Source organism: Sphaeramia orbicularis, chromosome 9 (genome assembly GCF_902148855.1).
Source record: "Sphaeramia orbicularis chromosome 9, fSphaOr1.1, whole genome shotgun sequence".
NCBI lineage: Eukaryota > Metazoa > Chordata > Actinopteri > Kurtiformes > Apogonidae > Sphaeramia > Sphaeramia orbicularis.
The window spans coordinates 33,761,709-33,788,584 of record NC_043965.1 but is presented as its reverse complement, the minus strand read 5'-3'; the positions used below and the strand labels follow the sequence as shown (position 1 = coordinate 33,788,584).

The 26,876-nt window shown below is 38.0% G+C and overlaps 1 protein-coding gene across 1 annotated transcript; it reads left to right on the top strand.

Annotated features, from left to right (window-relative positions):
• Positions 1-23: 23 nt before the first annotated feature.
• On the top strand, positions 24-25,646 carry slc15a4 (solute carrier family 15 member 4). Its single transcript, XM_030142484.1, has 9 exons — positions 24-200; positions 456-1,086; positions 4,408-4,700; positions 5,389-5,530; positions 5,713-5,799; positions 8,597-8,777; positions 11,846-12,004; positions 16,105-16,263; positions 25,119-25,646. Exons 2-9 carry the CDS (start codon positions 511-513, stop codon positions 25,268-25,270), a joined length of 1,749 nt encoding a protein of 582 aa, XP_029998344.1. The 5' UTR covers positions 24-200; positions 456-510; the 3' UTR covers positions 25,271-25,646.
• The last annotated feature ends 1,230 nt before the right edge of the window (positions 25,647-26,876 follow it).

Genomic DNA, 26,876 nt, shown 5'->3' with positions numbered 1-26,876 from the left:
AAAGCAACCCGCAAGTGTAACGGTTTGTTGACGAGGGTATGTGTCACGCGATAGTACTGTGACACTGTTGATTTCCAGTTCTCCTTTGACAAGAGTATTGGTTTAGGACAAGACACAGTAAATATTTTGTCGATAAGTATTGTCTTTCTGGGTTAATGGAGAGCAACAGACACTACTGGGACGTGTGTCAATAACGAAAGGTATGGGAACGTTTAATCAACTCTTATGGACCTTTCGTTGCTGATGCAGACTGGTATGCTAATGCTAGCTAACTTGAGGTTTTCTACAGTGTTTGTTTATTATATTTGTTAATTAAAAAAAAAATACTATATTTGGACAGTCAAAAGACTTAAAATAAAGTAACTATACCAGTCTGGGGTATTTACCTTAACGTTAAGACATGACAGAGTCTGCTTTACTTGTTTAAACACTTTTGTATCTTTTTTTCTTTCCAGATTTAACCATTAGAATTTAACAAGAAGTCATTCTAACCTATTTAATTGGTTGAGAATGGCCAGCAGTAGGGATGCCAGTGAGAGCACCCCTCTTTTGGACTCAGGTTCTGAAACTAGACCTTCACCACCATCAGTTTTTCAGGGGAGAAGACTGGCATGTGCTGCCATCCTGCTGGCTGAGTCTTTAGAAAGGATTGCATTTTATGGCATCACATCCAATCTGGTCCTTTTCCTCAATAGCAGTCCATTTTATTGGGAGGGTACCCAGGCGAGTCAGGCACCACTGATGTTTATGGGAGTTACTTACCTGATTTCACCTTTTGGAGGATGGCTGGCAGATGCATACCTTGGAAAATTCTGGACAATTGCATCAAGTTTGATCCTATATTTCATTGGAATGCTGCTTTTCCCTTTCATTTCTAATGAAAACACAAGAATTGGTTTTTGTGGAGAAGAGGTGGCCTTTCCTGTACAGCCTGCTGAATGCCAATCAAACAGTACCACTCCAAGCAATGTAACCTGCCCCATCCGGGCTCCATATTGTGGTCCAGCAGTCTACAGTGGACTTTTTTTAATTGCATTAGGTGTGGGTACAGTAAAGTCCAACATCACACCATTTGGAGCAGATCAGGTACAGTATAAAAGTTCTGTATCATCTGAAGTGTGTGTCAGGAGTTCATCACAACGTCTTGTGAAGGATTATTTTTGGTGGCATTGATCTGGATAAGATTAGGTATGCGGTACGACACTATGGGGGTCAGACATGTGATAAGATTTCTGTTACAGTGCTACACTCCACTTAGACATGCATACTCTTGATTATCACAGGCACTAGAGGATTTTCTCTCTTAAAATGAATATTTTGGAGTAAAGATATGGTAGTAATCAGTTAAGCTACCAATAGGATGTTTTTAAAGCTATTGGTATGATGTTTACACTGTAGTGGCAAATCTGATTGACTCAGATTTATTTAATTAGATATTTATTACTTAAATTTTGACTCAACAATTTCAGATATTCTTATAAAGTTTCACTTCAGACAATTTCAGTCAAGTGATGAATCAGTTATTGTCTTTTCCATGCTGCAAACTAGTATTTAGAGGTTGACTGATTGGAGGTTTGGAAAGGCTGTCATTATAACAGTAGTCTGGAGCAAGAAAAATTCAATAACTGATTAATTGGCTGATATCATCCTTGCCCCTTCCCTCAAAGATTTTAACTCTGTGAAGGTATGATTCACATCTTTCACTTTATTAAAATTTCAAATTACCATTGAACTGAAAATACCAAAATAAGTAAATGTGATTTTCCGTACACTGAAGTAATTAATCAATTGTATTGTGGAGCTGAACTAATCGTATAAAATCTTTTTCTGTTTTATTTATCTTAAGCTATTCTTCACACCTATTTCTTCTCAAAATCAGAATTCCAAATTTAGAAGCTTAATATTAACTATCTGTGATGGTGCCAGTAGTTTATAAAGTGTTATATTGGTGCAGTTTAATCAGCCAAACTGATTAATCAGTCCATCTCTGCTATCATTATTATGTTTGTTTGTTTGTTTTTTTTAAGACACTCTTGGTCTTCCTGTATTTTGAAGTAGTTTGTAGATATCAGGCTGCTTCTTTTGTTTGCTTCCTCACTGAAATTCACATACATACTGTAAATACCCAATGACAACACTGAAGAATATTTTTCTAACAAATTACCATTTTACTTTTTTGAGAAGCAGGCATGGAAATAAAGTCATTGCTGAACCAAAAAAATCTAACCACGATTGGGTTAAACCTTTCAGAGGAGACTTACAGAATGAAAATTAGTTCATTACACTTACTACAACTTTAGAAAATTTAAGTGCCGAAAGCACAGGTAGTTTTGATTGAGTGGGGTTTTTAATAAGTGGTGGTGTGAACAGGTGATACTTGAAATGTGCTTATTTCTCACAAAATTAAATACCACTTGTATGGAGCATGACTTTGGTCCAAGAATCATTAGAGTTTTTTCAGTCAGTAATAGATACTCTCTGATTAATCTTGCCACTTTGAGGGTTATCTCACGTGTTTAAAAGAATTGTCAGGTGACCATAGGAACTTTGTAATAGGTTTAAGTTTTCACACTTCTCCTTTAATGCCATGATCCTCTTGGTCCATTTACAACCTAACTGATATCGAACAAAATTCACAGTTCCTGTTCAGTGTAATAATAATTATTAGGTATTACAAGATTTACCCTAGTAGTTACCCACTTGATTTTACCAACACCATCTTGTGAAATCTCATATTTACTGTAAAAATAATATATTTTAAAGAATTATTTCAATATTTTAAAGAAGGTGAAATGTATATATTGTCTCCTGTTACAAAATCATTAAGTATGTAATGAAAAAATCTTTTATCATCCAGTTTCGGGTGAAATAATTACCTGCATCAGTCATATTATGGACACTTGACTCATATTGTGAAAAATTTTAACAACTGATTCTCAATTTGACTTTAAATTGTCCTTGTAGTAGAGTACAGTTTCACTCAGACTCATTATAAATGCAGGTGCAGAACTGTTGGTGCCTCTGCTATTATATGAAATCAGAGGAAGCATATTTGTAGTGTAATTAAGAATGAAAACCCTTCCTTACATCTTCTTGTGAGTCACTGCTGCATGTCGTGTTACATGTGTAAACTTTTGATGCTTTTCTAAATATCCTGAATGTTAGTGTTAGTTTGAAATCTGTTATTTTGTTGCTGTTACCACAGGTGAGTAATGTAGCTTGATCACAACTTCCACTACACAAATATATAGAGGAAGTGTGAAAAGCTGTGTTTTCAGCCTCACTTTTTTCGTTGCTGTGGCGTCCTATAGTTAATCTAATTGGTCATATTTCACAGACATCCACTTCGTCACAAATCAATAAAATCTTTTCCTCCACAGGGGTATCTGCATGTAGCCTAAGTACCATAATAAGAATAATATAATTCACTTGCGTGCTAATTTAACTGAATTTATTGCAGCTTTAGAAAGCCTAGGGTTGACATGATCATAGAAAATCCCAAAACGGTGCTCAAAGGCATTGTTATCAGCAAAGATTATAGAAGAATTACTTTTTATTTGGTAATCTCTGCCCTAATTTAACCTTCTCACCAACCCTCTTTTGCACAGTTTACACAATTAATAATAATAATAATAATAATAATAATAATAATGGATTGGATTTATATAGCGCTTTACATTATTGACCCATTATTCATTCACTCTTACATTCACACTCTGGTGTGTAGCCACAGCTGCCCTGGGACAGGCTGACAGAAGCGTAGCTACCCATTTGTGCCTACGGCCCCTCCGACCACCACCAAACATTCATACACCAGTATGGGTGGCCCTGGAGGCAGGAAGGGTGAAGTGTCTTGCCCAAGGACACAACAGACTGACTAGGACAGCGGGATTCAAACCGCCAACCCTTCGGTTATTGGACAACCCGCTCTACCACTTGAGCCACAGCCGCCCCCTTTTTTAGTTAATTGTGGTTTTAGTCCAGTTTTAGATGGCATTGTTAAGAACACACAGAAGACTGTCATCAAATAAAGACATTGTGTCTGTCATTTTACAGTGTGTGTGTGTGTGTATGTATATATATATATATATATATATATATATATATATATATATATATATATATATATACATGAATATCTGCTAATTTTCATTTATGATGACATAGAAAATCTACATGAAATCAGAGTAGAGCTTGATCTCTTTGGTATTTAAAGTCCTATAGTACTATGAAAGCTTGTGTATCGTAGCAGATCTCATTTACATCTGTTAGCTTGTGCTGTTAGGTTGGAGTCAAGCCTACCAGTGCTTGTGATTCATACCATTACTCAAACATAATGCTTATGTATTATTTTACAAGCATCTCCCTCACACTGACAATGACATTATTTCTGTTATCCTCCTCCAGGTCAAAGACCGAGGACCAGAGGCCACACGCAGATTCTTCAACTGGTTTTACTGGTGCATCAATCTAGGAGCCATTCTGTCACTGGGTGGTGTAGCCTACATCCAACAGAACTTCAGCTTTGAGCTTGGCTACATCATTCCCTCTGTGTGCCTTGGGGTCTCCTTCCTGGTCTTTCTTCTTGGCCGTACTGTGTTTATAACCAAGCCCGCTGATGGCAGTGCCTTCACAGATATGTTCAAGATCCTGGGATATGCCTTCTGTTCCAAGAAACCCAAAGAGCCTAACCTGCTCCGGTGAGCTTCATTTCAACTCTGTGTCTTTCAGCTTAGAGAGAGTATAAATATGGTACTATAGCATACACAGTACATGCATTGTAAAAGGAATAAAAAAACACACAAGACAACCAGCATCCCAACAATAACTATGTTGTAGCAAAGCATCAGCCTCAGTAGGGAGCTACTCTGGCTGTGCAGTAAGTATTTCTGTTCATGGAAGAGTTTGACAGTGAGATGGTGACTCTGATCCTGCATAATAAAACGGCTATAGGTGTTGTTGGTAGATCTTTAACTTGGAGCCTGCCTGTGTAATTCTTTTTTTTTCTACTGGTCCAGGCATTCATCTTCATTCCCTGTGGTGAAAAGTTTGTCTGAAGTGCTGTTTCTTGACTTTGAACCACAAAACCACAACTGGTTCAGAAACCTGACATTGAATATTTTAAGTTGGCCAATCCTGCAGCCTTTCAAGAATTCCTTATTAAGGCGTTTCCTCCAGAGATGAGGATTATAGGCTTTAGAATAAAGTTTCATTCCTCTCTGTAGAAGCACTTTTATTTAAGAGTAAGTTGTTCACAAAAAGGCTGATTAAGTGTGCCATTTCAGGAATTTAGGATAATTCTAATTTATTGAATATTATATTTATTTATGTTTGTGTTTTTACTAGATTTAAGTAGCATTATAATTTTCCTTTTTAATTCCTGTGAAGCAACAAGCCTACATTACTGGACAGTGCCAAAGTGTCTTGTGGTGGAAAATTTCCAGAAGAGAAAGTAGAAGAAGTGAAAGCTCTGGTGAAAATCCTTCCAGTTTTCTTTGCTCTCATCCCATACTGGACTGTGTACTTCCAAGTAAGTTAAATCAAAATATACGAAACATTTTCCATGTAAGAGCAAAACAAGACAAGTGCAAACAAAAACACAGAATGAAAGATATGGGAGAATTTTGACATGCTTTGGTATCAGACATCCTGGTGATTGTAAAGTGGAAAACTACTCCATGCTGTGGCTTTAATCTCATTCTTGTTTTGCAGATGCAGACAACGTACATCCTGCAGAGCCTCCATCTGAGGATTCCTGATGCCGGCTCAAACACAAACAGCTCTGCTGAGTCCCACCAGGTAACTTAAATTGAAGACAGTTCAAAAACTTTTCTGTGCAATAAAAAATACTTGCAATTCAAGTGGAATTTGTCAATAATGCTATAAATATTAAGCAACTGAACAATAAGTTAGAACAAAAATCATTTAAATTCAACATTCCAGTGTTGAGATCTAGCCTGCTTTGTAGGTTTGAACTACATTTTGCACTGCTGAAAATAAAGGGAGTCAGTAGGTCACTGACTCACAATGGTAGGCAACAGCTGGAGGCAGCAGCAAAGGTTGGTAATGCCTTGGGGATTAAGGCACAACTTTACTTCACAGACTAATACCTTACAGATTAGCAACCTGGCTGTGATTGTATCGCTCCACAGCAGCGCCTCCACCTGCTTCCTTTCAACTAGTGTTGCTGCTGTGCATGTATCCCAGATTGTATGAAGAGTTCCAAAAATCTTTGATGACTGAAAACTCCTTTATTACTTGACAATACATACTATTGCTTGTTGGGGAAAAAAATCTAAGCTTTAAAGTGATGAAATTGGAATAAAGTGTGAAGTGGTCCTCACAGTTAAAAATGCAATTCTCTACAGTCTGTGGGAATGTAGCACACTGACTTCATGGAAAAATGAAGTGAAACACATTGCTTCTAAACCACGCAGTCTAACCAAATCTTGTATAAGCTCATGACATGTACAGTACATACAATATGGATTTATTTTTACATTTTAAAATGATGTATGTGTTGTCAGACTGAGAAACTGCCTGACATTGTGTTGTTTACCCATATTCTTGTGAGTCTGACTGCCTGAGAATCTTTTTTTTTTTTTTCCACAAAATGTATCTGGTATCAAAAACGGAACTAAGCCTTGTCTGCTACCAACCCCGACACTTCTGAACATCAAAAGGGAAGTGAGATTAGATGCCTCTGCGATTTGCTACCTCACCTGACACATTTCAATGGTTGAGAGATGATCAAATACTCTCTTTAAGGAAACGCACCTCATACTAATAATATTTCCTGTGAATGTAGGCAAGAGTGAATTTTTTTTATAATTCCTTATGGTCAGATTAAGTCCTGAAATTACAAGTCTCTTGTTGTAGAATATATTTAATGCATCTATAAATGCTCATGGAATTCCTGACTCTTTGCTTTATTATTGGTTTGAATAAAATTTGAAAAATGATGTTCAACAAAAACTACTGTTTCATTAACCTGTAATACACATGTGTGGAGTGACTTTACTTTGTCTCTTCACTTAAAATTGAAAAATTATTTAGATGCTAGAGAAAAAAAAACCTGTTATTTTACAATTCACTGATAAGTACAATGTTTAAAAAAATTAACAGCTTTTATTTGCGTCGCTTTATTAATAATCCCACAAGTCATATAGAGTATAGACCATTTGGGGAAGTATGAAAGCACCATGCCTACTATTGAAATTTGTGTCTGCAGGGACACCTCTGTCATGCCAAAATTTCTCTGGCGAAAGAAGTCTCACTTAGCACTTTCTATCAATTTAAATATGATAATGTGCAAACAAGGGGGGAAAACACCCTCTTAGGAGCTGAGTTTTAGACTGCCAGCGGCTACTTGAAGAAATGGAAATTCAATTTGAGAATAAATGATGCTATCAGAAGTGCTAAACCCGAGACACATAGGGATTTCAGAATGGCATTTGGAATTTGAATTGCAAAAATCATTTCTACCAATTTGCAATCTTTCATTACTCACTCAGTGAGATACTTACTGTAGTTGTAGATAATTTGTTTACTAACAGTAGATTGTTGTCAAGATGATATGTCATTCAGGCTGTTTGGGCAACTTAATTATTTAATTCAGAAATTACTCTTTATGGTAACTGATGCTTTGATTTGCAGACTTCTTTTAGCCGCTAGGTCGTTTATTAAATGTTTAACCCATAAAGACCCAAATATCCACCGTCGACCAAAAGCATCTTCTGATCTAAACTGTTTAATACCTGTTGATCCACTAATCCTATCAATACATGTAAATAATTGGTGTAAAATACAGTTTGTCATCTTTTCATGGTCATCAGATATAATCCATTTGGAAGTTGAGAAACTCTGCAGTTACTGTGGAAACACCGTCATCTTCTACAACATTGATTCACCAGTAAAACCCATGGAGTTGGATCAATGAAGGTGGATGGAAACACTTGTTTTATATTCATTTATTGATATCTTTGCTGAAAAAGTCAGTTTTTCTTCAGTTTTCACTGTGTCGGATATAATAACCCTTAACTTTAGTCTGAGCTTTTATGAACATCTACATGATTTGTAAATTGAATATAAGGAAATACTTGATTTTTACTGAAAATTTACAAAATACCATTTATGACAATAAATGGTGATAAATCACTTAAAAAAGGTTAAATAGAGAGAAAAATTCATTTGGGATCTACCACAAAAGTCACACTGGGTCTTTATGGGTTAAAACAATACTAGTTATACTAATAACAATAGGAAAGCTTACAACTATGTATTATTCATTAATGTAGTCTAATAATATTTTCATGATTTACTTATTTGTTTTTAGATTGATTTAAATGTTATTTTTCTTCTATATAACTGAGTTAATTTTGTCATGTCATTATGTTGGGGTTTGGCCACCTGGGGGTGCCAAAGCAGTGTTAAGATAAAACCATGCACAGACACACACACACACACACACACACTATGCACACATTCATATGCTCACAAACACTTGGTGAACTGTGTTGAAATGCCCTGGCATTCTCTATACTTTCTATGCTTTGTGGCTTTTTGCACAGTTTCACCTCATCTTTCTTCTCTTCAGATGGCATTCCGCTTCCCAGCAGCGTGGCTCACAATGTTCGATGCAGTGCTCATCCTTATGCTGATTCCCCTTAAGGACAAAGTGGTTGACCCCATCCTGAAACGCCGTGGCCTGCTACCCTCCTCTCTGAAGAGGATTGCAGTGGGAATGTTCTTTGTTATGTGGTCAGCTGTGGCAGCCGGTGAGTGCTTTATCAGCCATGTGTCTCTTATGCTGCCATGTAAAGAAGGCAGAGAAATACAGAGGGAACAACAGTAGCACTTCATGCAATCAACAAAACCCAATGGATGATGTAGCAGTAGATTTTTTACATCAATTCTTCAATACTACAGTGTTTTGCAGGGTTTTCAAAATCATGATAATAATTTGTCAGTGGCTCAACAAGATTGACGCCAATACTGGTATGAATTACTGTTACTTAAGCATGTTCCAACATGATCAAAATGATCTACTGAAACTAATTTTCTGAAGCACAATAGATTTAGTTTCTAGCACAGTTCTTATCACTTCACTGTTTGTTTTGTGGCACTCATTAAATATCCCCCGAGTGTTCGCCTTGTAGGGCATATAGGAAGCTATGGCTTTTGGTTCTGTATTCCTGCATGTGGCATCGCTGCTCCACTTACTGAGTTTCAGCCTGCGGATTATTATAGAAATAAAGTCTCAGCTGAACCTGTCAGCTAGTTCACTGGGATTGATATGTCGTGGCTAAAATTTGAGTGCTAGAGAGACAAGCCTTGAGGCAGGAAGAAAGCAAATTAGTAACACTCTTGAGAATCAATGGACATTATATTTTCTACAACCACTGCATTTTTTCTTACCTCAAATGTAGTCTGCATGTTCTGCCATTGGTGACCTTTTCAGTATCGACTGTTTCAAACATATTTTCAAATGCACTGAAGAGTCATGTTTAAGTGTTGTAAACATAAGATGCATGCATTTTATATGTATACGTAAATTGTCTGTTCTGCTTTATATGGATATATTTTAAGAAAAGCATTTTAGATATGATTACACTTAATCTTCACTGGCACATCACAGTTATAATTTCTTGTTAACTATCTTACAGTACAGTTAGACCAGTGTGTAAAAGAAAGGTTGTTACATAAAAGTTTTTAGATGAGATGCAATCTAAAAACAAGCCCTCATGCTTTCATATACAGTATATACAGGCAAGTGAAGCTTGGTAAAGCATTTCCACTAAGCTCAAACACAATGGCATATAATTGCTTCCCTGATACACTACAAGCTGTATTTAAGTGTGAAATTTGAACCATTGACTTTAAGATGTCCTGTGTAATAAGCAGAAGGAGCTATATAAACATGTATGTGGTGTCTGTGGGTTTTTTGTGAATTAGAGCGAGAGTGCAAACTCTTGTGCGTGCCTTAATTCATTCCGACATGAGGAAAGGTGAGGAAGTTTGTTGGAGTTTCACACGGTCTAGTTTGAGATGTATTAAATTCTGACTTAGTCCCTCAAAAACATCCTATTCAATCAGTGCAATGTGCTCTAAGCTCTATTAACCACATCTAATGTGTCTGCTTTTGGTTTAAAGTAACATTTTATTTTCAGTAGACATGAGCATTCCTACAAGGTAAGGTGCTTCAACATGTTCATTTCTTATGCTCAAAAGCTATTCAGATGTTTACTTTCCCATTTGGTGCCTTCAAAGGAAGTGCAATCCTTGCATTTGAATTCAAGCAAAATAAATTCTGAATATTGCAAAAAGCAATTCTGAGTCCAGGAGTGGAGAGAAAGGGTTTACGATGGTGCAGTGGTGGGGGCATTGGTCACAGAACAGTAGGTATATACACAACTAGTGTGCAACACAAGCCTGACCTGGATTTAAAGAGTCAAATCAGCTGGTATAATAATATGCTTTGTTAATGATATTAGAACTGTTCATATGATGCACTCAGTAATGATTTGCTGAGCCTAAGTGTTGTTTATCCACAGTATTGCTTTGCTTCACATTCCTTCAGTTACGCACACTGACTCTGGGGAGCTGCTTTACACTGTTATTACGGTTTGAACTGCATTTCCATCAGCTGCCGTTCGGTGTGTCCTTGGTGTTTATCTGCATCTGTCCACTAGCTAAAATCATGTTGTACAGAGACTGACAGATGGATAGTTGTAAATGACCAAGTGCGGCATATTTTGCCCAAGGAACAGTCAGTCCAACACATTACACTGTCAACCTGCCACCCTGTGTCCACGACACTGACCACACCACTGCTCTTCCGAGTTAGAATCACTTTCATCACCACATGCAAGAAATGTGCTAGAATTTGTCATGATGACATTGGTGCAGTAATATTTCACAAGGTTTCATAGTGTACGCTGACTTTTGTGGCACAGGGACAGCTGGACCTCCCATGCAGTGCTGAAGACTGAAGTCATGGGGACAGTGGTCGGTTTCTGATCCCTTGTCTTTTGTGTGTCCAACAGTCTCAGACTGGGGGCAGCTCTCAAATGCTGCTCTGACATTGCTTTTGAAGTGACTTTCTTAAGCATGTTTTATCAAATTCTCTTAACGTTGTCCACTAATCTGCTTTGGTTAAAGCTCTTCGAGTCTTTTAGGTGTCCAAAAGCATCTCTTGCTAGGGATCACATTGGGTCGTCTGCTGTGTGATGTTTAGTGAAGAAAAAAAAGTGAGCTGTGTGTTTATAGTGTTAGGCTTGCTTAAGGCAGCCCAGTGGCCACACTGCCTGAAATGGACAGCTGCTATTATAGGATAGCCGGATTACAAGGCAACATCTCTTCTCAAATATAGCATTAAGTGTAGTTATGATGGGAGGCTGTCTCAGGGAGTTATCGGGAAAGAGAAGCTGGTTACATGATAATGGCTATCGAATAAAGCTTTTAGGAGGCAGCAGTGGTTGATGACAACTGCTTGGCTCATAATATTGAAGTGTTTGCACTGTTCCATTAGTAACTGCCATAATGTGAAAGCATGCAGATGTGATGTTAATGAAGTGTTGGGTAGCGTTAAAACTAGCTAAATCCTTAATGGACTGCCACTGAATCCTCTAGCTTTTGCAATGTTTGGCTGTTTGTTGGCATCATGGAAGCCCTTGGGGTGATAAATACTTTAACGACTGTTTCTTAATCCTAACTGAATTGTACAAGCCCTTAGATTAACCTAATGCCCATTTTGCTTTTTCTTCAATATATATATTGCCGCATCAGTTTTTCCTAGCTCTATCCCAAATTGTAACAATGTGCATTGTATTCTCTGCCCCTTTAGGTATTTTGGAGACGAAACGCTTGGACATCGTCAACAGAAATGGTACCATTGACCAGGTGCTGGGCAATGTAATCTACTATGCAGCAGATTTACCCATATGGTGGCAAGTGCCTCAATACGTGCTGATAGGGATCAGCGAAATCTTTGCCAGCATTGCAGGTACAGTTTGACATCTCCTGTGGGTTATGGAACTGTTAGAATCTCTAATTTACTGCTTCAGTCAGATGGTCAAAATAGTTCATACTTGCATTTATGTAAAATACATTCTGGGCTCCCTGAACATTAATTGTTTCATGTTTTCAGTTGGTCTGATTCACAGTGAGCTACTCTGAATGGACTGTGGGCTAAAAACTCTTGTCTGTTCTTCTTAAATAAAATGCAATGAAGACTAAAGACTAACTCCTTTTTGAACAGTTTGTTTGATTCATTGCAAGGCTGCTCTAGCTTAATGTGTTTGTGGGTTGTAGTCCAGAGTAAATAGCCCTAGACGTCGATTGATAATTGATTATCCTGATTTCTCACACCATCACAAGACATTGTTCAGTAATGGGCCATTTTATAAATAGGCTGAGGATAAGGTAACCTTTTAGAATTAAAATGATGATGAAAGCTGTTTTCATCTGTTCCAGTGACTAACCTCACATTATTACTGTTTGTTATTTAAACAGATAAATAATACAATGGATAAAAGCACACATACTTTATTGTGTTCTTCCTGTGCTGCATCCCCAAGGATATAGCCATAATAGCAACACACAAATTATGGCATAAACTTTTCACCCTAATGCTCCGTGTCCTGACTTTTGGCATTTACCATGATCAACTTAATATGTGCCAGCATATATAACAGTAATCCAGTCCTGACACCAAAGAAAGATAATGCATTATCCAATTAGTATGACACACTGTTCATATGGACATATTACACTTCAATGCACAGAAAATGAAGTGTGGTATGGTTAATACTCAGCCTAGCTTGTTGAGGGTGCTGCCAGCTACATTTGCATGTAGTTGAAAGAGACAGATAATGATGCCTAGACGACTGCAAAAGAACTCTACATATCATCTCATACATATAGAGCCTTTTTACTATAGATTCAAATGACCGCAGGAGCTAAGCAGCAGACCGAACAGTACTGTAAAACTGGCAGTATGCGTCAGTGCATATCAAAACTGATATATTTCTCACTGACATTATAGCGGGTTGACAACTAAAAAAGTGCACTGAGCCCAAAGCTCAAGTCAAAAGTTGTTGAAATTTCCATGTATACCACACATACTGGTTTTCCCCACAAATTTTTCTTGTCTGTCATACTAACTCAGTTGAAGTGGTATTTTAAGTGCAACATTTTGTTCGACAAATACAATTAATTCAATACCCTGAAAAAATATGAAACGTATCACATTTATGTCAGACTAACTACAGTGGTGTAAACCAGTGTAACTTGTTGCATTGAAGCCATAGTTTTCTGCATTACAAGATACTGCAAGGAACAAGTGATGGAGTATGAAGCTCTGTTACCTGTTCCTCTAATCAGATATTATTAATTGCCGAGATTCCCTATGAGTATTTTTTATCGTCAATCATCAAATGTAGAGGAAATAATTTTCCAAAGCGAAATCATTCTCTCAGAATTTCAGCTTGCAGACTATCTCTTAACACAGAAAATGAATATGAACATCAGATTACTCTTGCTGCTCAGATAATTCATTCAGATCCTCGTTAATATGAAGTTGCCCCTAATTCTTCACTGGGAATTTAGCAGTATTTGCTTTACCCAGAGGAATAGATTACTTGTTCCTTTCCAGAAAATTATTGAGAAGAAAAAATGTTGAATCAAAGCAGGTCAGAAGAGTTCATAAGCACAACTGGCAGTTGCAGACTTTGTGGGTATCAACCAAAAGCAGCTCGGCTAGCCACCTCTCATTTTTATGTGCCCTGACCTAAAGAGGAAATGCCATTTCATTAAAAGCATTGAGAAGTAAGGGTAATATTGCCTCAGTAATACAATAATGTGACAAAGTGAGAAATTGCTCAAATGTTACATCAAATTGTGGCTGCAAAATCTGAGAAAAGGGTGGAAACAACAGCAACAATATTCTCCTTTATTAAAAGAGGGCCTGTGAAAAATGCACTGAATGCGATATAGAATTGCAATGCGGCTGGTATGGGCCTTTTTTATCCTACAGTATACGCTGCAATGTGCACTGGAAATCAATAGAAACGTTGTTTGTTTTGTGTCTATCTGTCTATTTAGATTTTTTGTGTCTTGTTGTTTCTTTGCACTGGGGTTTACAGAGAGGGCGCGGCAGGAGCTAGAGAAGAATTATGACACTTTTCCTCTACAGTCAAGATAACGGCTTCAGGCCTCAATTATCATAGTGATTCGAGTTTGCTAAAGCCTCTAGCTATACGATTGAGTCATTTTTCTATTACTACAGGTTATGTTGTTGAAGGCTCTTCCATATAGTATTTGCTTTATTTCTATATCAAGAATGAAGATTGAACCATAAATATTTAAGGATTTTTCACAACGGCACAAGGATAGTCTAGCCCATTCAGGCAGTCACTTCATGAGCATCTGTCATCTTTAAGTTTAAAATCTATGGATAGTGAAATTTGTTTAAATCTTTTATCAGAACTGCTTATGGGTTCTATAAAACACTAGAATTCCCATACAACTATTAAGGCCCCTGTGAAAGTCAAATCCAGACATAACAAAGCTATAGGGAGCTTTAAAAAAAAAAAAAAGCTTACTCTCCTTTCTCTCTCTCTCTCTCTCTCTCTCTCTCTCTCTCTCTCTCTCTCTCTCTCTCTCTCTCTCTCTCTCTCTCTCTCTCTCTCAAAAAAGCTTACTCTCCTTTCTCTCTCTCTCTCTCTCTCTCTCTCTCTCTCTCTCTCTCTCTCTCTCTCCCTCTCTCTCTCCCCAAACCATCCCACAGGGCTTACTTTAAGGAAAATTGGCTGACAGAATTATGACATATGTCTGGTTAAGAGGAATATTTCCCCTTAGTCTTCATGTATTTGAATATATGTTTAAAACCTCCGGTGCCATCAACCCCCCACCCCACCCCCCTCTCTCTCTTTCTCCCTGCTCCCCCGCAGTCCCCAATCTTGTTGGATGGTGGATAATTCTTTGCTCATACACTGCACAAGTTTGTCTGCTGTAAGGCAATAAGAATATGCACAAAAACTTTGCAAAATTATTCCCTAAAGTAATTTTAATTATGTATTGCTCTTTTGAAAATGTTAAAAGGTAACATTATTTTCTAAGAAAGAAAAATCGCCGCCTCCAACAGTGCCCTTAGGGAAGCAACAATTATATATACACTTAAAATTCTCAGCTTTTCTCTTGGTCTTTTTCCTCTAAAAAATTGTCCTTTTTGGTTAAGAAAGGACATTGCTATGATATGATCCTGAAATAGTGTCACACACAAAAAACCACTCTGTTAAACATAATGTCACAATGCTGGTATGTGCTGTCCACCAACCCTTGCAGTCCCCTGTGATATGCTATTTACCCATGTTAGTTACTATCAAAAGGTTAGCTTAGGATCTAAACAAACGTATCATTGTGAACTTCTGGAAAGGTCATGTATGTTATCCGCTGAGTAACAACCTTATCTTTGTCAGGCTTATCTCACTCTTTTTCCCATACAGATATTTTTCTTGCATAATGAGGGCAGGTATCTATAAGCAAAACTGTTCATCACATTAATTTGTGCAATGTCCCCCTCCAAGGAAGGTCTTAAAAGGCAAATGCATTTAGCCGCTGCTCCCTAATCTCTCCTGACAGACGTAGCTATAGGGCTTCATTTGAAACATCACATGTTTGAGGTGCCATGAAATTATCAATGTCAGCTAGCAGCCAGACAGATCTCTAGGCAAAAACATACACAGATTCAGTTTTCTTTCCTCCATATCTCTGTTTCTCTTTACTTCCTTGCCCATTTCCCAGTCTTTTTCTTTGTTTCATAACACACTAAATACTGATTTATGGTGTTTGTTTTTTATTTCCTGAAATAGCTGTAATTGAGTCCAGTCCCAATAACAGTAGATACCCACCAATGGCAACCATACACACAAGTCTCAAAATAGAAAATTAGTTGCTAAACACTTGGCACTTGCCTGCAAATAGTCGCTGTCAACAAAATCAATTGTGTTTTGTCAAGCCTGTTATTAATCAAGGATAACTTCAATTCTTTTCACCACTGTAACCGAAAAATAGGAAATAATCTGTTTAATGTCTGTGTTCCAGGTCTGGAGTTTGCCTATTCTGCAGCCCCTAAGTCCATGCAGAGCGCCATCATGGGACTCTTCTTTTTTTTCTCTGGAATTGGCTCATTTGTGGGCTCCGGATTGTTGGCTATCGTGTCCCTTAAGGAAATCGGCTGGATGTCATCTCACAAAGACTTTGGTGAGATATACAGCAATTTATACACCTGAAATATGTGCAGTCATTGCCACATGACATACCACTAAGACAGGCATAAATTCACTGTCAATCTCTACCAGTCCTATTTAAATTTATAATGTTATGCTGAATAATAAGCTGTGAATGCCAAGAATTAATTAAAGTCTACTGTATTGGTTATCCAGCCTTATGCAATATGAAACCTGGCATTGCTGAGAAACATCCAGTTGGCCTAATTGGTGTTAGGTTGCTGTGTGTATTATTGACCCATAACCATTCAACATCCAGGCACACTCATGGGAGGGCGAGATAAGAGGGACTTTGTACAGAGTTGAATTTACTGAAAGATGTAACTGTCTTGAACATATTTTCAGCACAGAGGTGATTGATCTTTAGTTAGTCATACAGTTTTCTTTGCCCCATCAATACACCATCTGAAAAGAGTGATACAAATGTCAAGCCTGCTGTTAGATGCCAAGTGCACGAAGAGTCCTTTATTGACTTTGCACATTGACTGTATGTATGGACTCATAATAGAATCGTTGGTATCGATTCAGATTCCAGAAATTTATTTTCTAGGGACAAACCTTTAAGAATGTTCATAGCTTGTGCTGATTTAAAATCCACTTAAAGAGTTTGTAAATTAGACCTAGAGGGGGGGCAGCACCCTCTGCAGCTCTCTTGTTCTAAGAGTGTTTGCTATAATAAATAGACATGTCAGACTAACGACAAAAGGTTTGTGTAAATCTGTCCAAGTGGTAGAATGAATAGCACAGTGGTAGCAGCAGATGGATGGGCTCCCTAGTGAGACAAGGCTCCCAACCCAGATGCACTTTTCCCTGAGCATGCGGTAAATAAGCCAACACTGTAAATTGTTTACCCACAAACACCTAATAGCTCATTAATACAGTCTGCCGACAGGTAGAGAGGTTCTTTTGATGATGTTAGCACTGGAAGATGCTTGGCATGCTTCATAAATCCATCCTTTGCTCAGCCTTGCTTCACTTTAGGGGCAGTTAAACTAGAACCGGATTGCCTGTAAGACTTTTTTTTTTTTTTTTAACTTTCCACAACAAGTCATTTAAAAGGTGAGCTGAATAAATGGAACAAAACATCCTCCTGGCGACTGAAAGAAGACACGTGGCAAAAAATGCAGGCATTAAATACAGTCAGGGTTCATGCAGTCTGTTTTTGTGACTATTTTTTAGTTCATAGTTTTTTTGGATGTTAGCATCTACCACATCTCATGGCTCTCTAGGTGGAATGGATCCAACTTATTTCCATGGCTGCAGGCAAAATGGTGTGCTGTAAACAGCATCTTGGGTGAGCTGTGCTGAGTTGTACTGAGCTGCACAGGCCTGAAGACAGATGAAGAACATTAATCACAGGCTGGGGGGTCTGATTACATAGCCCTGCTCCTCTTAAGTAAAGCTGTCCCTAGAGCGTTACATGAAGATGGCACAGCTAGTCTGGCATCGCACAAGTGGATGCTCAGCTCTCCTGTTGTGCTGGAGTTCCAACTTCCCCTGCTCTTCTTAAGCTAATGTTAGTCAGCACATGTCACATAAAGACTCCATCTTGTCTTACTGTATTAACAGCTCGCATAGAAAGCTGGTGGTCAGGTTCATAGCTCAAAATCTTTGGCAAAGTCATCAATCATTACAAAAGAAGTTGAGTCTGTAAAGACTTCTCATATCAGTGTTTAGTTGTTGACACCAAGTATTTATAAATGAATGAATGACCACTTGTGTAGCTGGAAGCTCTGTGGTGAGAATACCTATATTCCATCCATATGTATAGATTTGAAGCATGCCATCTCTTAAACTTTCAACATAGTCAGATACTGAAATTATTGATTCTTCAGGTCCTACAACACATAGTTTTCCCCTGTGGTTACCTCAGCTTGATCAGTCATTTATCACACTTTTATTTGGTATTCACACTGTATAGTCCTGTATAACACCATCTCAGCGTCTCCCGTCAAAGGCAGCTCAGAGCCGTTTTAACCCCAGAAGCCAAGTCAGTCAAAGATCAACCTCTACTCCTTCAAAAGCATGTCGTTCACACAGGAAAGGGGTTTTGTTTCTGGAAAATGTCTTTTGCTGAATTTAATTTGCCTCTCTCTTTGTTAAAGTATCTTTCACTCAGAGTAAATGGTTTTTGTTAGCTTTGGTCACATGACAGGAAATGGCATTTTCTTTGACCAGTGGTCAAGTACTGACTGTTCTTATATCAGATGTCTGGGACATGTTCAGACTTTGTGAGTGAGCTGCTATTCGCACATCCTGCTCTTGAAGTGTGGGATCACACTTGGTGAAATGTCAGTGTTTTAATGGAAGTCTGTAATGTCACACCTGACATATTTAACCTAAACTCTTATTCTTTCTCAAAGAACGCTGTTGAATAATGTCATCTTGGAGTATATATTAGATAAATCCAGGGCAACAGGAGGCACATATTGTAGGTAGTTAGCATGTTCTGGCGATTTACAAAACTCCAGGAACTCTCATAACATTTGATGAGCAGGAGGAGACCTGCAGAAAAATAACTCTATTTATAGCAGGAACAGACATGCATTGATTCTCTCTCTGACTTCATTCTGGGGCAGAGGATGGCACTGAATGCATTGGAGCATTAAAATGTTAGGTCATTGCACTGATGGTCTCGATCAATTGATCCATTTTCAAACATTAAATTGATATTGACCCGTTTCATCTGGATTCACATGGCCTGCTCAAACCCACTCATAGGTTTATTGTCTCATAAGTTACATTAGGTGGTTGACCATGTTTGTATTCAGGGTAATTGTAGTCTTACCATTTACTAATTCACTGTTGTACAAACAGATAGGATCTCTGAGCATATAGGTGGAAAGATCTCAGAGCAGTGCTGGCTCCTTTTTAGATTGATCTGCACTATTTCTCCCCTTGGTCTGAATTTGCCCTTAAAGTAACTGTCAAATATTTATGGGCTTCATTAATGTTTTGGGTTTTTTTTGTTTTTGTTTTTTTACAGCAAGTCCGTGTTTAGGCTTTTGCTGCTGTAATTAGCCTTCCATATTTTCTGAAGTGCTTAGCAGCCAAGTGGACCCTGGGGGGAGGGGGGGGGGGGGTAAGAGGCTAAAAGGAGGAGGTAGAGCCTGACTTCATATATAATGAAATTAGAGCAGAACCATTACAAAATTAAAACCTTGCACCGTTTTCAGAACTGTCCCAAAAACTGGCTGTTGCTTTTTTGCCCGTGTTCTTATTCATCACTTGGGTGCTAGGTTAAGTTTTTCAAATGTGGAACAAAGGCCAAGATCAAGTCATCTGTCAGAATAATCTAAAGGCTGAAATTCAGGATTTGTTATATAACCAGTGTAGACATTTCAGTACCTGTCTATTCACAAACTGAGTCTAGAAGTGGTGAATATATTCCTCTGGGTTCTATATTTATTTTCATACTTTCTGTGTTATTTTGACTTAGATCATGTTTTACCCAAAGGATGATTATGCCTTTCCTCTATGTTTTTTGTAATAATAAGCAGATGCTATGTACCACTGTGTTAATTAAAACCCCAGCAGTAGACGCTTGGTTTACTATCTGTTAAAGTGACTTATCGATTGAAAACACAAGCCCGGCTTACTGCAAATGCACTTTCCTTAACTCTCATGCTGTCCTGTCAAGCATATTGTTTTGCACATCATGAATTATTCAAGCAGTGTTTTAGTTTTTTGATCTATTTCTCGCAATTTAAACCTTTGACCAGACTAAGACGACAACAAAATAAGTTAAAACTGTGACGGGGTCAAAGTGTTTGTCAGGTTTTCCATTTGCCAGTCATTTCATTAATGCTCTGGCAGAACTTCACAGTCGTCTGCCAGCTCTCTGTTCTTAGATCAAAGGTTTCAAGCTACATAGATGGCCTTGTGCACAGAGCATTGACGAAGAATTGCTTCGGTGTGCATTCATTCTCATCATGGTTTTCCTTTATTCCTTTCGACTTCTCATTATCCACAATAGCACGCACACACTAGAGAAAGTGGAAAAGAGTTATCTATATTTCTGATACATGCTGTGACATTGCGGATTGTGATTTGCTCTGCTGATCGTGAGTGATCATGTAAAGCATTAGGATCACTTGTTTCAAATGAATTAATCTTGCTCTTTGATTAGAAGCAAAAGATGCCGTGTTGAATCATGAGGGAGAGCATAGAGGTTTCAATATTAGCTAAGGATACATTGACACAACCACCTCTAATCCAATCAAGTAAATATTACACACACAACTCTATTTAATTAAAGCTGTTAAAAGACTGGTCTAGTTTCAGAACATTAATAGACTTGTGTGAATGTTTGAAGATCATCATCTCACTCACTAAGCATTTATCCTATTTTATAAAAGGGAGGTGGACTCTGTGTGTCTCTGACATCACACAAAATCGGGAAAGAGCTGACTGCTGCAGTTTGGCATACTTATGTATTTTTGGTCAAGGAAGAGACTAGCAAAAACGGCAATTTGATGGGACCAATATTTTGGGAGATATTAGAAATTTTGGAATACAATGGCCTCCCAATGGCCAGTTACGTTGCTGTGCCCAGAATCATAGAAGTGGGTTACCTAGCAAGAGATAAACAATAGGGCCACATTGCCATGCTGTCAAATTTCATGTGCAGAAACAGACATACCAGCTGAGAGGTTATTCAACTAAAAATGCCAGTGGAATTTACCAAAGAAGTAAAAGAATGAACTGTATCAGAGGAGCTAGAACCTGTGGCTCCCCACAGATCAACGTGCTAGTAATACCTTAAGGTCACCAATTTGATAACTGACATCTTCTCTTGTGTGTAGATTATAACAAGTAAACATCTTGTTTTTTCAGTCATGCAACTACTCAGTGACAGTGTAATTAGTGATAACCTGAACCATACTGCTAGTTAGTTAATAAGTTAATACTTCTAAACTAATTAATAATTGTGGTTTTACAGAAATGTACTTGTTACAGTTTAAAAGGGGGTATATGTATATAGAGTCTGGTTTTGACCAACTCTATATATAAAGTGTCATGAGATAACTTTTGTTATGATTTGGCGCCATATAAATAAAAATTGATTGATTGATGTAGTGTTTCTACTTTCAAATACCAAAAGAATTACATAAAACTATCAGTAGAGCATTGAGAAACTAGAAGCACTCAGAGAGCACAGACCTCCGCCAAGGCAGATCAGTGCGCACCCCCCCCCCCCCCCCCCCCATCACCACCAAAATGTAATCATTTCTTCTTTGTGCCAGTATCAACATTTCCTGAAATTTTCATCCAAATCCACGTATAACTTTTTGAGTTATCTTGCACACAGACAGACAAACCAATGCCGGCAAAAACATAACCTCCTTGGCGGAGGTAAAAAGACCTCTGAAGTTATGACAAAGACACCAGTGGACTGGGTAGAAGTAGGAACTGAGTAGATCTACACTGAAGGTCCTACGGATCTATGCGAACACTAGAAGGAGTAGGGAGTCCCTGCTGGTCTTCCATGGTGAGGGAAACTAGTGTCACATGGCCTCTGACTGAAACATCAAAAAGTGATGAGATGGGATGAGAACCACTAAGAAACTACTTTTACAGTCAAAGAAAGTGATGAAGGGATAAACGTTAGAAGCACTGTTATTTTCACCACTGAACACAACTCTAAAGGAAAAGAATGGAGTTTGATGCTGAAATGGCAGCATTTCTTCTACATGGGTGAGTTTCATTATGAGGCTTATGAAGATATTAAGTTATGTGATGTGATTATGTTAAATAAATTTGCTGTTTGTTGATCCATGGTTCAGACTAAACTGTGACAGTTCTGACCTAGTTTAGATGATTCCAAACAGATCTTTAGTGCAGGTACTAACAACACAAACCGTACAGAAGAAGGAGGTGATTTGTAGTTTTACTGTGGCTGTTTTCAGCCTAAAAACAGAGTTAAGCTAACAGAGCTATAATGTTAACTATCAGCTGACAAGCATGTGAAGATTATAAGACTGTTATTTTGACCGACTTCCAAAATAAGCAGCTTTGAGTTTTTGTTAAAGAAGAAAACTTGATGTTGCCATAATATGGCAACATCATAGGCTTTATTCAGTGCTGCGTGTGGACACATTGGCCGTTTCTCAGTACCAAGAATGCAGAGTACAGTCTTGTGAACTTGGCGAGTACGGTCTTGGTAAGAATGGTCTCAGAGAATGTACTTCCTAAGAACACAAGTCTATCTCTAATTGCACGGCTGCATACTTGTGAACTTTCCTCCCTGTCTCTGCTGTATTTCTGTCCTCTCCTCCCTAACGCATTTCTCTCAAATCACCACAATGTCACTTGATTTGTTTTCAATACATTTGTACAAGCATTAACATGTCATTTATACATTTTATATATTTTTCAAAACTGTCATGTATTTCGTCAGTTCAGCCAGGCACAGCCAACCGGGTCCCAGTCGAGGCTGTGGGCTAACGACCACCCAGCCCCTGCCCGAGCCTGTAGGCTCACGGGCAGGCTGGTATGAACTGCATCTTGGGAATTATTTCCCAACCAAGTCTACCAACCAGTGCATCCTTGGTTTAGGATAGCTGACAAGGACAACATCCGGGTATTCCATGCGTTCTTGGTTTATGCGAACTTGCAATGGGCTTTATGCACAGCCCCACTACTTCCTGAACTTAAGGCAGCTCCTTTAGTTCCTGTTCTTCATTATTGGACACACTGATTAATCCAGGTGTGTCTGCTGCTTCTTGTTGGGGCTACTGTGGTCAGACACACCTGGATTAATCAGTGTGTCCAATAATGAAAAACAGGAAATAAAGGAGCTGCCTTAAGTTCAGGAAGTAGTGGGGCTGTGCATAAAGCCCACTGGAACAGTACTTGGGTCGCGACTGATGATGTTTCACAAGAACGCAAGAACAGAAGAACAGACAAAAACGCGCATTGAGAAACGGCTATTGTGTTGAATCCTTGGTGGTTTTGATAGCTGTTAGTGTGGTCTGGTACATGACTCCCCCTGCTGTTGAGATTTGGAATATAAATATTACATATAACCCCGTTAATATTTTGGGAGTCTCTAGCTAGACCTTTAAAAAAAAAAAAAGGCTGATACAACGATCAAAAGCATTATATTATAGCTTTAGATTAAATTACATTAAATTTTCATCTCCTTCATCTGCTGCCTGAAAACTGAAAATGTTAATATTTTAAATTACTAAATTTTAACTGCTGGATACAATATATCTAATGCTTTCCTCTTTTTCATCATCTCGTCCCTTAAGGCTTTAAATGGAGCAGAGTAATTATACTGCACTGATATACACATACAAACACGTTACCTGTCATGTAAACAGACAGAATGTAAATTAAGAATTGCCCCCATATTTAATTAAAATCACGCCTGTTTCCATCCCTTTTCCTTTTTATTCAGTGTGACAGCTCCACATAGAGAAGCTAATAGGAGCTTTCTGAGGAAGGCAGCTACTCCGGAGCCACACATTTACTCATTTGACGTTAATGTATGATGTAAGGTATATGTGTTTTATGTCCAATGATGACACTGTATCCTACATATAGTCTGTTATATAAATGAAGTTATTGTTTTTGGATGTGCTGTAGCATAAGAAAATCCAGCATAAGAGTTCATTCAAAGAGAGGCTCACCCAAAACATCTGCTTGTCCAGTTAAGTAGTACACACTCTCGTCTCATGCAGTTCACAACAAAGTCAATTGGTGTGCATGCCATGGTCAAGAGGACCAAAGCTGCTCTAATGCCAATCCAATTGTCTCCATACTTGAAGCGTAGACACAATTGTATTGTTGTCAGCTTTGCCCTTCATGTAAAGCTGCAGCAAAGCGAAAACAGGATTTGTTTGGAGCTTTCCTCTTGAGTTTAGTCGCTGAATGAGGATGACCACTTCAATCAACTTTTGCCGCAAAAAGACAGTTAAAAGTTTAAAGGCTGTTGGATGAATTCTCCAGATCCATCAGAAAATAAATAGTTTGGGTTGTAAGGAAGAATTGTATGTCAGTTTTTTAATAATTAATACCCTACTGTCATAAATCATGTTTGGTTTGTAATGCATTCTCAAACTATGGGCTTCCAATTGTTTCTCACCCCTTTCCTCCCCAGTTCCCTTTGGTTTCTTTTCTATATTTGCTGTTTGTCTTCCCCTCCCTGCTGTATACAAATCATATTTCAGTCCCAGCAAATCATAGAGGAATCTTCAGTTTATTTATGTTTTTATGCTCCTTTTTATTGCATCCAGTCCCATGAGGAAACAAAAGCATCCTTTAATACTGATGAAAGACTCCCCGGCTGGAATCACAGCTGAGGGCCCACATTGCTCTGATATTTCTGTTTACATGCTTCAGTCCCACATCATCAATACTCCTTTCGATGTCTGTAGCTGAGCGTGGGGTCAACTCTGAGAAAGTTTTATAGTAGCGAGATGTGAAGTAACACCCCCCACCACCACCATCACCCACCACCCCCTGCTGAATTTCAATTCCTGACAGAATTGTGTTTCCTTGTCATGCTCATTTCAACATTGCCTTTCATGCCTTGCACAAATTCAGTAACTTGCCATAGTTGCAAGCAAGTGGTCGTCTACCTTTGTCTGGGCATTCTTTTAACATGGAGTAGTATTTTATGATAAAAGAACCCTCCTGCTGCTGTCCCTGGATGAATATGTTTTGACGGACTCTTTTGTTCCCTTAAATTTCCATATTTGTCATTTTGCCGTGTAGCTTGCAGTTTTATCATCATCTGTGCGCCGATCCTGTTCCCTGGGAGTTTTCAGTTAAATATTCTATCACAATAATGTCTTTTTTTCCCTCACTACCCTTTTCCAGGTAATATAAATGACTGCCATCTGCACTACTACTTCTTTCTCCTGGCGGGGATCCAAGGCGTTACCTTGCTGGTCTTCCTCATCGTCTCTGTCAAGTATGACAAACAGAGGGGAAGAGCAGGAAGCCAGAGGCAGAGCCACGTCTCCTCTTGACCCCAACTTGAGCCTTTGTTCAGTACCTCCATCACCATACCTGCCTTTTCCTGTACAAAAAGACCCTGTCAAGTCGGTACTTCCACTCAAGATACTACAGAGGTTGAGGTTACTTCGATCATGACACTGTCTTTTAGAAGTTTAATGTTTTCTTTTTTGAGCTCGTCTCCAGCCTTAAAGTGGGGATTGCTTATTGTCTTTCATCCCTGAGTGGTTGCACTGGTACCTCTGAAAGTGTAGAGATTAATGCAAAAGCCATGTTTGAATCATTTCTACTGTACTCCCTCACTCATGTCTGTTTACTCTCGTTGCCTTTTTTGATCATTTGCACTTGACTTGAGGAGTGGTACCAGAAACATGAAGTATTTAATTCATTTTTAAAAAAACAAGCAAAACACATAGTTGATTTTTATTCCTTCAATTTTCTAGTAAATTTTGTTCATGAAGGCAGGACTAACTCTTCAAATGACCCTGGTACAGAAACATTACATGTGATATTGTGTGATGTGATGATATTATAAGTATTTTTTGTTGATATTTCTTTGTGTGCTGTTATGTGTTTTGACAGGCGTTCATCATTGTAGTTTTCCAGAAATGTGTAAACAAAGCACGTGTCAGTATGTTTGACTAACTTAATTTTAGTCTTTTTTTAATACTGAAAGAGCATCTCCTATATTTGTTTCTGCTGGCTGCAATAAATCCTCATATATCCACATAATAATAAATCCACCATAAACTGTCAAACAGAACACAATAATAAGAACTCACATAAAAAAGACTCTTACTGCTGCAGTATGAAACTTCATAACAGTTTTTAATTTCAGGTCATGTTACAGAACCACGAGCTCACTTGACAAACACCTAATTAGGAGCTAACCTTAAGCAACCTTTAGTCCAGCTCTTAAAATATCCATGGCATTAACGCTTGTGTTAAGAAGTTTTAGATATAAAAACTCTATCTTTGTTGTTAGAAATTTATAACAAATTTTGGTTACGTTTAACCTCATGCACAGTATTTGGATTTTATAATTGGAGGGGAATTAAGACTAACATTTATCAGTGTTTTTCCGGCTTTGTCACAGAGTGGGAAAAAAAATAAGCCTCTGCTTTGTATTGTATTTATTAGACTGTGATGCATTTGTTCTAGCTTTATTCTACATAGAAACATTTTGTCTTCTCTCTTTGAGTCTTCACTCCTAAGAATAGCACAAGGTACAGACTTGAGTGAAGTAAGAAAACTCTCAGGGCTTCCTAAATAGTGTCAGGTGACATCGCTCTCAAAGAAATGTCAAAACTGCCTTTGAGAACACAGAGCGATGTTTGCTTGTGTGAGAGAATTAAGAGTACATAAAAGCTAGGAAGCGATCAGTATGTGATGCCTGTGATCAGTTTGTGTTTAATTGTGTGAATAAATGAACATTTCTTGTGTTTTTTTGCATATTTTATATATACTTGCTTCATCTCAGTTGTTTTAGAATTTTATTTTGTTTTTAGAATAACTGGAATATTGTTTGTTGGTATATTTGTGGCCATTAAAGAATATTAAATTGAAAATTGAGTTTTGGATCATTTGTAGTAAGTACTTAGGTTGAATTAATGGATGAAT

Bases quoted from the DNA above. Each gene is read 5' to 3' on its own strand.
- slc15a4 (XM_030142484.1), top strand. From the start codon at position 511: ATGGCCAGCAGTAGGGATGCCAGTGAGAGCACCCCTCTTTTGGACTCA. The intron at 4,701-5,388 runs GTGAGCTTCATT...ATTCCTGTGAAG, and splicing joins AAAGAGCCTAACCTGCTCCG to CAACAAGCCTACATTACTGG. The intron at 8,778-11,845 runs GTGAGTGCTTTA...CTGCCCCTTTAG, and splicing joins GTGGTCAGCTGTGGCAGCCG to GTATTTTGGAGACGAAACGC.